Source organism: Colletotrichum acutatum (assembly GCF_030867785.1).
Source record: "Colletotrichum acutatum strain CBS 112980 chromosome Unknown BDZ83scaffold_1, whole genome shotgun sequence".
NCBI classification, from domain to species: domain Eukaryota; kingdom Fungi; phylum Ascomycota; class Sordariomycetes; order Glomerellales; family Glomerellaceae; genus Colletotrichum; species Colletotrichum acutatum.
In genome coordinates this window covers 210258-227011 of record NW_026848995.1, presented here as the reverse complement: position 1 = coordinate 227011, position 16754 = coordinate 210258, and the positions used below count along the sequence as shown (strand labels likewise).

At 55.3% G+C, this 16754-nt stretch overlaps 6 protein-coding genes and 1 non-coding gene across 7 annotated transcripts; 4 read left to right on the top strand and 3 right to left on the bottom strand.

The window, feature by feature from the left end:
* Nucleotides 1–8: 8 nt before the first annotated feature.
* BDZ83DRAFT_1880 (uncharacterized protein) lies at nucleotides 9–1783 on the top strand. The gene has a single exon (XM_060501571.1). The coding sequence runs from the start codon at nucleotides 251–253 to the stop codon at nucleotides 1625–1627; it is 1377 nt and encodes a 458-aa protein (XP_060371772.1). The 5' UTR covers nucleotides 9–250; the 3' UTR covers nucleotides 1628–1783.
* A 157-nt stretch (nucleotides 1784–1940) lies between these two features.
* BDZ83DRAFT_645703 (ribosomal recycling factor) lies at nucleotides 1941–2729 on the bottom strand (the record flags this gene model as incomplete). The annotated part of the gene is made up of 1 exon (XM_060509873.1): nucleotides 1941–2729. One exon carries the CDS (start codon nucleotides 2727–2729, stop codon nucleotides 1941–1943), a length of 789 nt encoding a protein of 262 aa, XP_060371771.1.
* Nucleotides 2730–3048: 319 nt separating this feature from the next.
* On the top strand, nucleotides 3049–3122 carry BDZ83DRAFT_t6. The gene has a single exon. It is a non-coding gene; the product is annotated as a tRNA-Val (tRNA).
* Nucleotides 3123–3487: 365 nt separating this feature from the next.
* Nucleotides 3488–5329, top strand: BDZ83DRAFT_746141 (uncharacterized protein; the record flags this gene model as incomplete). Its single annotated transcript, XM_060513214.1, has 3 exons — nucleotides 3488–3549; nucleotides 3614–3662; nucleotides 3776–5329. The coding sequence occupies 3 exons, from the start codon at nucleotides 3488–3490 to the stop codon at nucleotides 5327–5329; spliced, it is 1665 nt and encodes a 554-aa protein (XP_060371770.1).
* A 238-nt stretch (nucleotides 5330–5567) lies between these two features.
* On the bottom strand, nucleotides 5568–10046 carry BDZ83DRAFT_686960 (AAA domain-containing protein). The gene is made up of 2 exons (XM_060511274.1): nucleotides 9553–10046; nucleotides 5568–9499 (listed from the first exon to the last, which is right to left on the bottom strand). The coding sequence occupies exons 1-2, from the start codon at nucleotides 9754–9756 to the stop codon at nucleotides 5780–5782; spliced, it is 3924 nt and encodes a 1307-aa protein (XP_060371769.1). The 5' UTR covers nucleotides 9757–10046; the 3' UTR covers nucleotides 5568–5779.
* Nucleotides 10047–11975: 1929 nt separating this feature from the next.
* Nucleotides 11976–12233, bottom strand: BDZ83DRAFT_596336 (uncharacterized protein). The gene has a single exon (XM_060506856.1). The coding sequence runs from the start codon at nucleotides 12223–12225 to the stop codon at nucleotides 12001–12003; it is 225 nt and encodes a 74-aa protein (XP_060371768.1). The 5' UTR covers nucleotides 12226–12233; the 3' UTR covers nucleotides 11976–12000.
* A 1683-nt stretch (nucleotides 12234–13916) lies between these two features.
* On the top strand, nucleotides 13917–15860 carry BDZ83DRAFT_1781 (GATA zinc finger protein). The gene is made up of 2 exons (XM_060501506.1): nucleotides 13917–15310; nucleotides 15398–15860. The coding sequence occupies exons 1-2, from the start codon at nucleotides 14098–14100 to the stop codon at nucleotides 15556–15558; spliced, it is 1374 nt and encodes a 457-aa protein (XP_060371767.1). The 5' UTR covers nucleotides 13917–14097; the 3' UTR covers nucleotides 15559–15860.
* Nucleotides 15861–16754: the final 894 nt, after the last annotated feature.

Here is a 16754-nt window from a genome sequence, read left to right as displayed (position 1 = left end):
TGAAGTTTTACTGTGCAAGTCTCTCAAAGTCGTTGTGAACTAACCCACGGTCATCGACTTGCCTGTGGTTGATCCTTGGTCTACTAAGCCGGACACGGACCATGTCTACTACGCTTACGTAACGAAGATTTTTCTGCCAGAGCAAGCTCATGGCAAGATCAACCTCAAGGCCAGGGACGAAGCTCACCACTTTCGACAGACATTGATCGCGAAATCCCCGTCGACTCAATTCGCGCCCCTCCACCCGAAAATGCATCAATCGGCGCTGCGATCGGCGAGAAGCCGCCTCAAACCCGACGTGGTCGCAATCAAGACCTGTATCCGAACCTTTTCCACGACGCAATTGCGTCCCGCGGACGAATCTTCTTCATCAAACTCGAACAGAAACGACAATGGCGACAAATCTTCCTCCCGAGCCTACAACAGGCCTCAATTGACCGGACGAGAGCGCTCCCGCGCCGCGGCTAGCGAGATTGGACAGCTTCTGCGTGGTGGACCTGTGAATAATGCTGCTGGTGCTGGTGCTGGTGCTTCTCAGCCCAGGGGTCTCGATGAGAAGCCTAGGGGCCTTGCTGAGAGGCCTCGGCTTGGTGGCCTTGATGGACCTTCTGGATCTGGCGGTGCGGTCAAGTTCGTCAAGGCGCCTGTCGGATTCGGACGTGGTCGCGGTGGTCCTGGCGCGGGCTTCGGTGCTCGTGGAGGACGTGGAGATTTCGCTGGCCGTGGAGGGTTCGCCGGCCGTGGAGGAGGCGAGGGAGGTGGTGGTTTCAGAGGACGCGGAGGTGGCGGCGGCTTCAGGGGTCGTGGTGCCGGTCGCGGCGGAGCCGGCCGCGGTGGTCGTGGAGGCCGTGGAGGTCGCGGCGGAGGCCGGGGCGGACGCAAGGGCGTAGAAGACGGCGAGAACCGCCCGAAGCCTACTGGGCAGGGCCCTGAGGGCTGGAAGGGCAAAATCGAAAAGTTCTGGCGGCCCGAGACGGCCGAGGAGCGCGCGTACATTTCGAAGCGCAACGGCGCGCCCGAGCAGTACACCCCGAGCCTCAGCGTCGGCGACCTGCTGGGCTTCAGGCCCGCCATGCCTCTCTCGTCGGCGGCGCAGCCCGTCGTGCAGGCGGCGACGGTGTTGAGCTCGCTGCGGGAGGTCGCCGGCGCGGCGGATTACACGCCCGAGCGGTGGAGCGACGTGCGGCACACGGCCGAGGCGCTGGCTAACACGCGGGACCGGGGCGTGTACTTCTTCGCCGACGGCGCGGAGAAGAAGGCGTTTGTCGAGGCGCGCGAGGAGAGGACGGGCGAGAAAGCGGCGGCGGAGGAGAAGCCCGATGCTATTGCGGGCGTCGTCGACGACGATGTCCACGTTCACGCCGTGCGGGAGGTGAAGCTCGAGGAGGGCGCGAGCAAGGCCGTGAGGGACTATATCCTCGAGCGGGCCGTCAAGGGCCAGCACGTTGGTCCCAAGTTCGTGCCTGGCGGCAGCCGGGATCCGGTTAACATGGCTAAAGAGTCGCATCTGCACAACGAGACGTATGTGGCGGGGGATATGAAGAAGTTTGACGACAAGATTGCAGCTCTTGTTGCTAAGAAGGGTGCTGCTGGTGCCGCCAAGGGAGGCAAAGCTGCGAGGGCTTAAAAGAGCAGCTTGCGTCTTCCAAGAGATTGTAATATCAGCAAGGACGGTAGAAAGTACGGGAAGAAGAGTGAAGACGAAAATTCAGACGGGGGTTCATTGTAGGATTATAAACATGGGAGGTTTGGTACAGCCAAAAAAAATACATATTGTACAACTAGATCCGAAAGCCTCCTCTACTGTACACTACGGATTGAATCTTTTCTCCTGAGACTCTTTTTGGTTGCAACCCACCTCGTTATATATGGGCTAAGAAACATCTCCTTTTCGAATGTGACCCGTCGAAGACTTTTGAGCTCAATAACTTGAAAGCAACCTAGGCCTGCAACTTCTTGACAGCCTGCTGCTCAGCAGCATCGACAACCTTCATCTCCTTATCCTGCACCTTTTGAAGCTCCTTGTCCGCCCTCCTCTTGAGGTCCGGCACGATGCTCTTCTCCTTCTCCCACTTTGCGTGCAGCTTCTTCCTCTTCTCCGTCGCGACGCGCATCTTGTCCCGACACGCCTGCGCGGCGTCCTTTGCCCTCCGCACAACGACCTCCTTGTTGGTCGCCTCGACCTTCAGCACGAGCTCGAGCTCGTTGTCCGGGTCGCGCTGCGGCTGCTGGTTGAAGTCGGGTGAGGCCTGGACGGCGGCCATGACGGGCTTGACGTAGTCCTTGTCGTGCAAGAGGAGGCTGACGGTGCGCCCTCCGGGGCGGGGCACGATCTCGGCCAGCTCGCGGAGGGGGTAGGTCGTCGGGTCTTTGCGGTCGGGCTGGATGGCGAGGGCGCCGATGGCGTCGGGCGAGAAGCGGTCGCCGGATTGGAGCTTTTTGAGGATCTCGGTATGGTGGGAGGAGAGGGAGGCGAAGCGGGAGGCGACGTCGGCGAAGTTGAGGGGGTCTGTCGGGTCAGGTTTCGGGTGCTTGGAACCCGGGAGGTCGTCTGTGTCGGCTTCGTCTGCCGTGTGGGAGGTGCGGGAGACGACGGCGGGGGAGTCGGCTGTTGGGTATTTGGGCTCATTCTTCTTCTTCTTTTGGAGGGTTGTTGAGTGGGAGAAGGGACGGATCGTCGCGGCGGCGGTGGTGGTGTTGTTTTGCGGGCGGAGGGTTGAGGATATCATCAGGCGAGCTGCGAGCGGTGCCTGGATTGTGCTGCTGTTTCGAGTCAATTGAAGTCGCCTGGATTGGGCTGACGTGGCGTATCACCTTTGAGAAGCTAGCAGAATGCCATTGGCACCTCTAAGGAGGGCATTGGGGGCTCTGAGTCCTCGCATCGTGTCGTTGTGGGTTGATGTGTGTGTGTGTTACTGACTGGCAGTCGGAAGCTCTGGCAATTTTGAAGCGCTGGATGTGACGTACGGAGCTCGCATGGCGGACTCGGCTCCACTCCACAAGGAACTTCAGCACACAGCCAGCGGAAAATTGCAACAACAAGCATCCGGTCGATTGGCCCAGCGGTTTAAGGCATCTGCTTTACACGCAGAGGATCGCAGGTTCGATCCCTGCATCGATCATTAGCTTCAATTTTTGCGTTTTGTGGTTCGTAGGGAATGAATTTAAGATGCATAGACATGCTTGTTGTCACATTTGTCTTGCAGGCCATAATAAGAGGAGTGGTCGAGAATGCGGCGAGTTGCACTCGAAGCTCAACCTTTATTTGCATTGACTTTGCATGTACTGCCGGTAACTTTGGAGCTTGGAGCGGGAAGCTGCCAACTCGTTTAGACGCATTGTACCTACGAATACACCTACCCCAAGACCCCCCAAGTTCCCTGAGGTAGGTAGCTAGAGTCGCGCTTTTTCACAAGCACGCGACGTCAGTGGGAGGCTCAACCTTTCAACCACCACTCACTTCGCCCAACACCCCATACCCGCCAGAATGGAGATCGAGGTCGACGAAGATCTCTTGCGGACGGTCGCGACAGGTGGCGAAATGGACTAGTACGTGAACTTGTTGTCTTCTCTATCCATTCCCTGTTCAGCTGCTAATTGCATGGCGCATCAGCGGTCTATGGCCCGCTCTGTCGCAAGGAATCATCTCGAGGCTAGATAAGGTACGTCCGCCCCCAGGTCTGGCTTCGACCGGGAAATCCCACCATCATACATCTATGAAAGACGAAATCTCCTCGGTAGGGCGCGCTCACCAGTTCGCATCGCGAATGTCTAGATCGCCCACAATGAATTCCCTATTCCGAACCTACCCACCCCTCCTCAACCCATTAACGCGCCAGGCCAACAACCACGACTCCTCTCGCCGCTCCCATCATCATCCATCGATCCCGCCAGTAGCCAGCCGTCATCACAGGATGCCGACAAGGAGAACAGCCAGCCTAAAGATGCATCGCCATCCAAGGCCACGGTCGAAAGCGCTACTGATGCCGACGCAACCCCCGCCACCACCTCGGGATCGCTCCCCGCACAGATTGAAGCCATGTTGAACGAGATCAACACTGTCTTGGCCAGCTTCCCGAAATACCCGCCGCACACGATCCAGCGCCTTGCCGAGCTGGTCCTCGAGCCGCGCCGCCATTACCGTCACCTGGCATCGTACCTCCATGCCGTCGACCGCGTCGTTCATGTCACCAGCGGCGCAAACACCTACCCTCTTCCGCCAGCCATTCCCGACATGTCCACCATGACACTGCTCTCCAATGGCAGCGCAAACGGCCAGGAGGTTAACAACCCAGCGGCCTCGGTGGCCTGGAGCAACTCGACAAATTCGGTCGCCTCGACCGTCGGCACAGACGAAGCCCTCGGCGGCGCCCTACTAACCCCGATCCCGTGGCTCACACGCCGACCGAGCCCCGGCTCATCCTCGCCAGCCTCCTCAAATGGCGGTGGACCGGCCGAGATTCGTACCGAGTCAACGGAGACCATTGATGGCCCTAATGGAGTCGGAAGTATCGAGACCGTCAGCGTTAGTGTCAACGGCATACCGTCTATGGGCGCCAGCAGCAGCCGCGCGATAACACAAGGTGAGTTACTGCGACAAGAGCAGGAGCAGGGCGTCGTTCCAGTCAACCAACTCGTGCGACAAGCAGAAGAAGCACAACACGCCGCCGCCCTGCGAAGCGGGGACGGCGGCAGAGCCAGTAGCCCCGAGAAGCAGCAGCAGGATGATGAGCAGCAGGACGCTGCCGGTGCTGCTGCCGCTGCTGAAGACGAGAACGAGGCGCCGCACGCTCGCGGTCCCGAGGAGATTGGTGTTGGCGACCTCGGTCCCCAAAGCGAGACGACGAGCTTTGTGGGCGGTGGGCCCGGTCTTGACATGCAGGGCATTGATGTTGAGGCTGCGGTGGGCAGAAAAGCCGCCACGCCTCCTCCCGAGGATGTCAAGGAGGGTGATGCCGCGACGGAAGATGGGACGACGGCGGACGCGGTTGTCGACGACGCGGCATCCGATACGAGCGTCACGTCGCATCCTAAGCGTGATGCTGACGAGGAGCTCGATGGTCTGGCGAGCAAGAAGGTCAAGGAGCACGAGGGTGACGTTGCGGGCGAAGCAACGGATGCTACGGTCCCTACTTCGCCAAAGGTAGACGACACCAAGGAGGATGATGCGAAGAAGGACGAGCCTGATGTGGCCAAGACTGAGGAAGGCAAAGATGAGGAGACGGAGACCAAGAAGGATGATGCGACGGATGAGGCTGCGGCGGTAGCAGCGGCAGCGGCAGCGAAAGCGAAAGACGCCGAGATGGCCGCCAAAGCAGGGGGCGCTTAGGAAGGAACGGAAAGGATCTTTCGCTCAATGAGTGAGTAGTGTTGCGGATGATTACATGATACCAAGAAACCGTCTTCACCAAACCTTGATGTTTGTCGTTCTTGTGAATTTGAGATTTGAAGCATCGTCGTGAGTTTCGGTCGAACTGGCGCTAAGTATCGACATGTGATGGAATCAAATTAAGACATGATATGTTGACGAGAGAGATAAGAGAGGTAACATCACGAAAAGCATGAGTGGGTGGGAAAAGAATTCTCAGCGATATCGTTGCCAACTCTAGTGGCAAGGTAGTGTTCGTGTAGCTCTCTGACTACATGGGCGAAAGAAAACAAAGTAGTAGACAAACACAAACCTCCCCAAACGCCATGCGCTATTCCATGGTCCACTACGCAGCAGCCCTGGATTCCCATACCTTTCCCATATAAACGCCTTATGAACAGATGGATCTCATTACAAGACTCTGGTAATACTCTCCTTTGTAATGACACTGTTCTGCTTGTCGTCCCGCCGGACCCGGAAGAAGCTGTCACAGAAGTCGCTGCAGCGCATGTGTCGCAAGAACTCCTCGTCGTGCGTGATGACGATGAGTTGGAAATTGCTCTGCGCCTGACGCGCCTTGATGATGGCGTGCAGACTTTCAGCAAGGCTCTTGATGTTGTCCTTGTCGAGATTGGTCGTCGGCTCGTCGAGGGCGATGAGGCCGCAGTTGACGCCGAAGCTCTCGGCCAGCGCGAGGCGGATGATGATGCTGGCGAGGACCTTTTGACCTGCTGAGCAGCGGCCGCGCATGTCCATCTCGGTGTCCTGCTTAACCATGCAGACGCGATAGTTGTACGAGCGGCGGCCCGTCGTGGCGTTCTCATTGTCGGAACGAATGAGGATGGTGTCAATGTCCGTACCTTGGTACGTGCTCTGCCACAACTCGCCGGCGATGCGGTTGATCTCCTCCATCTTGAGGCTGTGGTACCGCATGATAGCCGTGTCCAGCGCCGAAATGTACCTGCCCAAGTCCTCAATGGCAGCTTTGGTTGTCTCAACCTTGATGTGCGACTCACGATACTTTCTGGAAGAGTTCTTGTACTCCTGTTGCCACTCTTCCAGGAGTCGCTCGAGTTCCTCGTCCTTTGTCTTCATCTGTCCCATAATAGAGCCGCGATCGGCGACAAGCCGGTTGTGGCGGTTCTCCAAGTGCTTTGCTTCGGAAATCAGCGACTTGTAATCCTCGTCAGCGTCACGAGACTCCAGCTCTGCAATGTCTCGGCGGAGGATGTCGAGCTGCTGCAGGTTCTGGCGGTACTTCAGGTTATTGCTGATATTTTGCTTCTTGCGATCGCCGTTATCAATGTCCTGCTTCAACTTATTCGTCCGCACGGTCAAGTCTGAAATCTCCTTCTCCAGGCCAGCAATCGACTTCTCGAGACTAGCGATAGCACGCTGGTTTGCTGCCAGGTTGGAAGGGCCGCCCCGGTCAATGTACTCCTGAATATCACTCTCAACCATCTTGAACTCAGTGACGGAGTCGGCAACCTTATCGCGCTCCTCGGCAACAGCCTGTTCCTTGCCACGGCCGCGTTGCAAGGTTTCGTCCCGGACTGATCTGGCCTCGGCGATCTCCGGCTCGATCGATTCCAGTTCCCGGTCGGCGGTGTTGATCAACTCTCGTTGGTGGGCCTGATCTTCCTTCAGAGTCTGAATCTGGTTCAGGAAGTCCTTTTTGCGCTCAAGCTGGTTCAAGGCCTTGCTCAACTTGTTCCGGAGCTCGCTCTTCTCCAATTCGAGAGAGTTCACCTGGTCCCTCATCCGCTGCCAATCCGTCGTTGTCTTTGAAATCTTGCCCTTTATCGTTCGAATCTGTTCGTTACATGAAGCCTGGAGCTCGTGAATTTCATCAGCGCTCCTACTGACGTTGCCAGATGATTGCTGCGACATGATTCTGTCAACCTGCGCTTCAGAGTCCTTGATGTCCTTCAGAACTTGTGTGATGTTGATGACAGTCTTGTTGAGAGACTCTATGTCGTTCAATTTGCCTTCTTCGGTGCTGACAGCGGCGTCATGCTCCTCGAGCTGCCGGCCCAGAGTTTCACACTCGGCTTCGAAAGAGGCAACCTCTTCCTTCAAAGGAGGCAGCTCCGACATCAATCTCTGGTATGTTTCGTACTGCGTCTTCACCTTTCGCAGCGAGCCAAGGAGGGCGTTAGAGTTGGCAAGATCTTCCTCTGCCTTCTCCTTCTTGTTGGGATCGAGAAATTTGATCAACTTGTCTGAGAAGCGAGACTTGGAGACATTGGACTTGTCATCAAAGTTACGGTCGCACAGCCGGCATTTGTTCTTGTCTTGCAGGGTCTTTTGGCAACCGCGGTAGTAATCCGCCAAAGCGTCAAGGAGGCTGATATCAGTGGTGTATGTTTCCACGTCTTCCTCATGCATCTTGACCTCTTCTTCGTAATCCTCGATTGTTGCACCGTCTCGGACCGTCTGCAAAGCGCCAACGACCGCAGTCCGACAGCGTTGCGCCTCATCGGTCTTTCTGGAACCAATGTCTTTGGCGCTCTTGAGTCTAAAGTCGACCTTCTGTTGCTTGTCCCGCGCAGTATCCCGTTTTTGGCGAGCTTCAGAAACAACCTTGTTCTGGCGCTTCAGAGCATCGTGGAACTGGGCCTCGAGAGTGTCGGTCTGCCAGGTAGTGCCGATATGCGTGTCTAGCTTAGGCTTCCATGTGGTGGCTAAAGTCTCCAATTTTCGCTTGCGATCTGCCAGCTCTTTCTTTCTCAAGTCCAGCTGTGCCCGCTCCGAGGCAAGTCTTGTGCACTCAATTAATTCGCGTCCAAGTTTTTCCGTCTCGCTCTCGAGTTGCCACAGCTTCTCGTTTTCCGACTTGAGCTGAGTATCGTAGTCGGCACTGCTCAAGGACTCCTGAGCCTTCTTCAATCTGCCCTCGACATCCTCAAATTGGCTGTCTAAAATGGCCTTGGCGCCCTCGTCAATGTCCAGACGATTAATGTCCATTTGTAAGACATTGGTCCGCTTCTCAATGGCACCCATTCGTTGCTTGGCGAACACACGGTTTTGCGTCGTGGTTGCCTTGCGGCCCTCCAGCTCAGTAATAACCTTGGTCGCCTCGTCTAGCTCACGCGCGTTCTCCTTTTGTAGACGATCGAGATCACGCTTCTTCTCAGCTAGTAGCTTCTGAATGCGCTCGTTGAAAGCCTTGATTTGACTGTCTTTCAAATCGCCATCGTAGCCGCGGAAACCGTGAAGCTCTGCTGTATCTCGGACCAATTGCATACGGGATTGAAGTTGCCGTTCATACTTGTCCTTGTCAGATTGGTGTTTTCCCTGCTCGGCGAGCTTCGCTGAATGTTCTCGACGAGATTGGGTGAGGTCCCTTTGCAGCTCCGAATACTGGGCCTTGTTTTGTTCTGACTCTTCTTGATACCGAGACATGCGCTCTTCGTACTGTGCGAGTGCATTCTCCAGGTACTCGTCGGTCTCGGAAAGCTCCTCAAGGGTCATCTTGATATCCGCGATAGATCCTTCGCGGTAGCTGAGCTGATCTCTCTTGAATTTGAGGTCATTGACGATGCTCAAGTAACTGTTGGCCTGCTCGTGTTTCTCGCGGATCTGCCCCTGGAGCTCCTCCATCTCTTCCGTGAGAGCATTGCACTTATCCCTGGAGCTCTCGATATCGTTCTGCAATGCCATAGACCGCTTCTCGGCACGGTCGCCCTTTTCCTTGTTGATTCGGTCTTGCTCCTCAAAGATCTTGAGCTTGGCCAGTTCTTCGCCTTGCTTCTTTCTGAGGACCTTTAGGTTGTCAATGGCTTTGGTGTATCGCATCGCTTCGAAGATCTGGTCAAACTGCTTCTTTAGGGCCGAAGGCTCACTCATGGGCCAGAGAGATTCGTCCTGATGGCAGAAGATGACGTAGTCGAGGATTGCTCTGGAAACGCCCAATTCTCTTGGGATGAACTCGTCCATCTGGGCGACCCTGGATGAAATAACAGTGCGCTCGCCATGGTTGTTGTAAACTAATGATCCTTCGAGGGTCTTGAGTGATCGAGTGGTTTTCTTGACGGTTAACTGGAGGCTTCGTGTCGCGACGCATTTGTGGCTGCTAGTCGATGTGAAGGCAAGCTTGACTTGGGCCAAGACTTCCTTCTCTCCGCAGAGCTAGAGCATTTTAGCCTCTCTATGTGAGTTGGACGTAAGAATGAGGTACAAACCTTGGGGTCATGGACGAAAGCACCGCCTTTGCTGTTCGGAGGTTGCTCACCAGTGGTCGCATACTTGAGACACTCGATGATGGTCGTCTTACCCGAGCCGTTGTAACCGACAATTAAGGTCAAGGGAGTGTAGAATGAAATCGTCTCCCTGCTACCACCAAAGGAGCGGATGCCCTGGATGGATAGCTTGTCGATCTTAGACATGGTGACTCGGGACCAATGCCATGCGATGAGGTAGGATTGGGCTGATCAATGAGGCGCAATTTGAGAAGACGTTGACATTAAAACCTAGGACCGATACGAGAATCTGGCAAGAAAAGCAGCCCTTTTTGTCTTCTCGGTGGGTAGGCTGCTCCTAAAGGTGGCTCGTTGTCGCCGTCCAGGCTCCAATGAGGTCGGCACAGAGGCGGGTAGGTGCCTTGGGTGGGATGCAGGATGTAGGGACGTGCACCCAAGGAGGACGCGCCTTCCCGGCAGCCAGGCACGCGTTGATGGAGGTGCGAAAAAGCGTGACCTCGCATACATCCTTATGTAAGCCGCTGCCGGCTCGAGGCACCTACCTTAGCAAGAAACAAACGCTACGGATACAGAAGCTCTATCCGAGTCTCGCTGATGACTGATCCTCCGCACCATCGCTCTCCTCAGATACCCTACGGGCCATAACATGCGAGGTTCGATATAGATACAGAGATTTCGATACCTAGAAACGCCCCGAATATCACGGGACCACTAAGTACAGCAAAGTAAGAGTTGAGATGAAAACCATCTTTTGAATATTCCATCTCTTGTGTGTGTGCGCCCTGATAAGATGGGCAGAGCAATCTGAAGTGGGGGTGGTTTCTGAGAGTCTTCATACAGCTCAAGCTACCTTAGGTACTTCCTCGGCTGGGGCGCCAATTAAGATCGGACTACTTTGGGAGAGCTCCTAGGTACCAGGCAGAGACGGTGCATGCACAACGTCATTGAGACAACTTGGGCTTCTTCCTTTGTCAGACGATATCCTCATTACCTTGGCCATGAATGCCCGCATTATCCATAAGGAAAGGTAGATTGGGTAGGCGCACTGGAATGGTTCACCTTTCAACTGTTTGTGAAACGGCATGTTTCCGAGGCATTTGCGCAATTGATGCTATTGCTTCATTACATCACTGGGTACCTTGCGTCAAAAGGTTAGGTACTATCAAGCAGGGTTGTGTCCTAAGGTGGTTTAGCAGATTCCGTCGAATATCAGATGGAGTTTTGTAATGTTACAATGCGAATACGCCATATCCATAGTCCTTTCTGGTGGATTGCAGGGAACATTACTCGAGTCAAGGCCTAGAGCGATCGAACAAGCAGCAGGTTGGAGTAAGCGCAGCATGCCCGCTCAGCAAGAAGTCTTCAGAAGAAGTCTTCAGAAGAAGGTTGTGCATATTAGGCACGCATTCCGGACGTGACGCTCTGACTTTGATCCTCAGCAAACCTGACTTTCGTCTGGTTAACGGGACGGAGGGTGAATGAAGACTACTGACATGCTGCAGTTTCTCTACAGATAGTGTATCTGGGGCCACTTGGCTTGAGCCGATGCTTTGCTCAAAAGACAACTGCCAAGTGCCAGCCACGGTTCGCTCGCGAGTGTGAGGCGCAAGACGTGAGGCGTGAGGCGTGAGACAGATAGCGGATACATGGTTCGATACGGTTCGTACCAAATAAGCCACGAGCCCACGACATCCAGGTCTACCTAGTTAGGTACATACACAATACTGTCCAACTCCAAGTCAGCCCCACTGGGTCGGAGCAAGCCTTTGACCGCTCAAATTGCAGTGCAAGACGGGGTCACAAATGGCTCTAGGTCGGGGCATTTGCTCCGGGCAGCGCTATCCCAGTTGATCCGTTGGTCGACCCGTCGGGATGGCCTAGGAGCTGTGAGGGGATTATCGTTGTGCTGAGTTCTCAGGGCATCAGCCTTGGAACTACTTTTGATGGAGCTGGCTGCTGGGCATGGGCCGTGCATGCCGGACGCATGACCTGCGGCGCCCAAGGCATACAGTAAGGTAAGGTGAGAGAAGGTCAGGTAGGAATGGTGTCCAAGGTGAGCCAAGGTAAGGTAGATGATGCCATGTCTATTCATGCCTGCCATGGGCTGCTTCACACTACCTTAAGGTAAGGTCTGCTAGCAAGTAAGGTCAGCCAAGGTGAGGTGCGGTTTCCCATGAGATACGCTGTACAAAAGATACTTAAAGCAGAGGTGTCGGATGGGACATGGAGAGTTTTCGGCGGGGTTCAAAGGATGGAGGTCTGGAATTGGGAGGGGGAATTTACCTATGGTAAGGCATCCGTACCTAGTGTCCTGACTCCTCCGTACGGCTTTGGAGTGAGTGAGGTTATGTGCCAGATGGGGGGTAGGGGGAAGAGGGGGAAGTTGGAGGGAACTCATTGGGTGGAGAGGAACTACGAAGTGCCTCAGTCTCAGTAAACACAGGCCCGGCGCCCAATGTGAATGGCCAAGTGACCCAACCCAATGCAAGGAAGGCAGGGTCGGGTGCGATGATGAAGTACCTGCCTTCCTTGAGATAGGTACGGAGTACTTCGTACTTGCCTGCGCCTGCGACGGTGGAGGGGTGCAGCGGACCAGCGGTGCAGTGAGCGACGGTTTGCTTGAGGTGGGAAAAAGTCCATAGCCAGAATTGCCATGTGCTCCGTTTCCATTTTGCAGTTTCCCATCCTTTTTTCCCACCTCATCTCAGGTCCCTGCTTCTTCCATTGTTTCTTGCTCCTGCTGCTTCCGCTACCTGACCTCACCTACCGCTACCGCTGCCCTTTTTTTCTTTCCTTCCATCCGTATCCGTACCTTACCTTACCTTACCTTACATTACATTACGGAGCTCAGTACCTTACGTGCAGGCTCGCAGCTCTGCACCTTCCGCATCCCAGTTTAAGGTAGCCATTCTGTCCCTGCCAAAATTTTGGATGGTGACGACTTGACCTTATTTTCTCTCTCCTTTCCTGCACTGCACTTTCGTGTGCCTCGCTCGCACTTTCACGTCTCAACCTATTTTTTCCCCTTCCATCTTTTCCCCCCATTAACATAGTCTCCTCATCCGTTCCCTCTCATCCCATTTCACTCCCCCATTCCGACGCAGCTTCTGATCTTCCCTCGCGACCCTGCATCGCTGGCCAGGCCAAGCCGCGACTCGACCTCACCTTATGACCTGCGTGCCAACCTGACGGAACCCAATCCAGCCCTCGCAAAGCGTCTCACAGCAGCCAAGACAAGGACCGCAGCCACGGGCTCTCTACTCCTGCACTCCAACTTGATCTGGCCTTCCAACTCGGCCCCCGACTCAAAAGCTCAACTCACTCATCCGCACACTCAGCGCATTCCCTCACTCACTCCCTCGACAACTGGCCTCGTGTACTACTAGGTACTGCTGCCGCTACCGAACCCTCGCTTCCTTTTGCACCGCTCCGAACCAGACAGGCATAGTCAGCCTCTGTACCGATACTCATTCGCAGCTGCAAACCCATCTGGCCTTTTTTATTAATTGCTACGAGACCCCGTCGCTTGGAAACATTTCACAGAGAAACATACCACCAACACAACCATCCCCGTCCACCTTATCTGGTTGCCGTCCGCTTTTTTCTCTCTATACCCTCACTCTGTTGCATCCGCCGCACGCACTCTGACGTCGTCTTCGACTCCCATTCTTTGGCACGCTTTTCGACAGAAAAAACAAAATAGACGTTCTGGCCAAATAGACATGCAAGGCTAAGCCCACTACTCGATGCACAACGCCCCGTACCAGCTTGCGCCCTACATTCTATCTTGATCTATTTGGGTTCTAGGCCTCTCCGGATCACCAGTTCCTACTCCCCGCATCTGTTGCTTATACCCATACGACGGTCCCCGCGACTTAGACCAACGAGCTCACTCTCCCGCGCCTTCACAGCTCATCGTTGTTGCTTACCCAGTAAGCTGCTTGCTGGTTGTACCTGGCATTGGCCCCAGTTTGAACCTGGTCCTCGCTCCAGCCACAGGCGCAAGCAACCATCTTATCGCAGGTTGAGTTGCCAACAGACGCACGAGACGGTACATGCCTTACGAATAGACCCAGCCGACTTGCAGTACCTACCTACCTTACCACCGCACATTGGCCGCGAGGTGAAGGGGACCGCATTCTGCACCCCCCGGGAATACCTCCCGCGCATCGGTATCAAATCAGCCCCCTCAAATCGCCAATGCCTTTGTTAGAAGCCGTCAAGGCTAGTACCGGAACAGTACCGCAACCATGTCTCACGGACCACCTCAGCCTCCAACCAATTTTCTTGGCTTTGGGCCCCAAGATGCCTATTCCGCCTTTGAAGCTGTTCGTCCCGCCCACTTTCCTAGCCATGCTCCTCCTCCTGATCTGATAACTCACTTTCTTCCCCTCGACCGCCTCGCTTACCTTTCCTCTCCGTCACCCCTTCCGACCTCTGACCCGCCTGACCCCCTGGCGCATTATTTTGAGAAACCCCCCATAACTACAATTCGCTACAGACCGCTCCCAACAACGCGCTGACGCAATGCAGATGGCGGAAGCCGACCCCAATATCATGTCGTCTCTCCTGGACTCGACAGTCTACGGAAGCTTTGACGCCATGTCCATGAGTGTCGACAACCCCAACGACGAGAACGCCATGTCTACCTTCAACTTTGTCGGTAATACACCAATGCCCGACGGCCTCCCCGACGATACCCCCTCCATGAATAACAATTATTCCAACAATGGCGACGATGCCTCCAGCGTAGTTGGTGGGGGTCCCATGCCCTCTAGCGGCTTCAATTCGCAGGCTTTGCAGCAGGCCGGCAGCACCCTCACCGAATTCACAAAGAGACGCAACTGGCCCGCAAAGGTCGTCGAAGAGCTGAAAGACTTTCTCCAGATACTCGACGCCAATGGTCGCATACGTTTCGTCTCCCCGAGCATTCTAAATCTTACGGGTTACACCGCCGACGAAATCCTCGACACATTCCTCAAGGAACTCGTCCACCCCGACGACCAGGGCGTCTACGTCGCCGAGCTAAACGAGTCTATAGCATCAGGAAACCCGCTACGCTTGTTCTTCAGGCTAAAGAAAAAGGACGGCAAATACGCCATTTTCGAGTCGGTCGGTCATGCCCACATCGCCGCATCCAAATTTGCGCCGAATCCGCACAATCAAACGCCATTTTGCCAAGCCGTCTTCATGATGTCGCGCCCGTACCCAACGAAGAATGCCGGCCTACTGGACTCATTCCTGGAACACAAGATTGAGAACGAACGTTTGAGGAGGCGCATCGCTGAGCTGCGCAAGGAGGAAGAGATGGAGAATGAAGAATCACAGAGGCAGTGGCTCCAGAGCCAAGAAGGCAGGTCGGACGTAACACCATCGGAAACCACAATGACATCCGCCCCGAGCGCCATATCTCGAGCGGGTGACGGAGGCGACCGGTCATCGGCCCTCAACGTTGCGCTTACACGCGAGGCACTGGAGGGTGTGGCGGGGAGCCGCCCGGATTCACTAAAGGACAAGATGGCCAGATATGAAGGGAACTCGCACACTGATACCATTGAGATGTTGACTGGACTGAGATACATCGAGGGCGAGAGGAGCCGCGGCATCACGACTGGAAACGCGAGTCCGACCTTGATCAAGGGTGACGCGGGCATTGCAATTCCACAGGACCGGGACCCTCGGACAGGTGACAAGAAGAAGAAGCTCAAGACTTCGGAGGAATATGTCTGCACGGACTGTGGTAAGCTCCGACTTGGATGCGACTTGCAGTCCGCTTGGGATGGCAAGATGCACGCAGCACGCCGGCTAACGATGATAATCTGATCAGGTACCCTGGATTCTCCGGAATGGCGCAAAGGCCCGAGTGGACCGAAAACGTTATGCAACGCGTGTGGCCTTAGATGGGCCAAGAAGGAAAAGAAGAACCGACATGGTAACAACAGCGCTCATCATTCAGGATCGTTGCAAGTTGAACATGGCGGAGGTTAAGTTTTAATGAGACACCACTGGCGCATTGGTCGGCAAGTGCCCACGAGGGCTGCCCTGGGCGTGGTCATTCCACATGCACCGGAGTTGGCGTCTGGAAGAAGACACGGCGCAGGATATCAACTTTGACGGACATGCAGCTGTTTGCCATGTTTCCAGCTTTGTCATTTCACAGCAATCAAGATACCTGAAGACGATTAGGTCATGGGAAGGAGGAAGAGCATAGTTTTGGCAAGAGCAGTTCCGACAGCAGAATCTATTCCAAGCCATATTGCTTCAAAACGGACGGGGTAATCGTCCGGTCAGGCGAGTCAGACGCAGTTGATGTCCGTGACGGCTCGGGCGGGATCTACCCGGACGTGCGGCCCTGTTTATCGCACTTCGGCCGGCGGTCAAGATTCGACCCCGGCACCGGCTATTAGGAGGTGTAGCCTGTCTATCGGCGGGCGGCAGGCATTGCATCGTGCCTGATGCTTTGAAGCGGATCAGCATTTGGCATTGACAGGCTATGTACCTCAGCCACAGCTGGGCTGCCCAGCGTTCTCCTTGTGGTAGGCGTGATATGGGCTGCCACGCTCGGGGTCTGCGTTGAGTGTTACATCCGTTCTAGACCCGAACTCGCCTCGTTGACGCATCCATGGCCATGCTATCGACTGGTGTTGACACATGAAAGCGCGGGGGGTTCATGAAACATGTCGTTCGCCCTGGAGCGCTGCACACAGCTAGGCAGGCTTCGTCCTTGCATAGAGGGCGACTCAGACCATCCCCGCGCAGATGGATTGCAGCCACTACACTGCGTGACTGCTTGCGAGGGTGTGCAGATTGCTGCCGTGGGTGCGACATAGGAAGCTAAGGTAAGCACCCAAGGTGCTAGGTTCCGTTGATCGTCCAGGGGCTCTCGCAGAAAGGACCCCGCTGTCGGGGCGGATCAGCTGTGGAGGGGTACCTGGTGAGGGGCAACTTCAGGGTCCAATTGAGGAGCACTCATACCAAAAGTGCCAAGACAACGCCCATGGGGCCCAAACACCTCACCTCACGAAATCATATGGCCCGGTGCTTCACGACTGACTGCGTTCTTGTCACTTGCTCCAGCGTGTGCAAGCATCAAGCTGCGTCATTTGAGTTGCACTACCGACATGAGTAGTTTGTGGACGGCCCGGGGGCTTGTGGTCCCTCCCCATGTACAGCTAGCTCGCTCC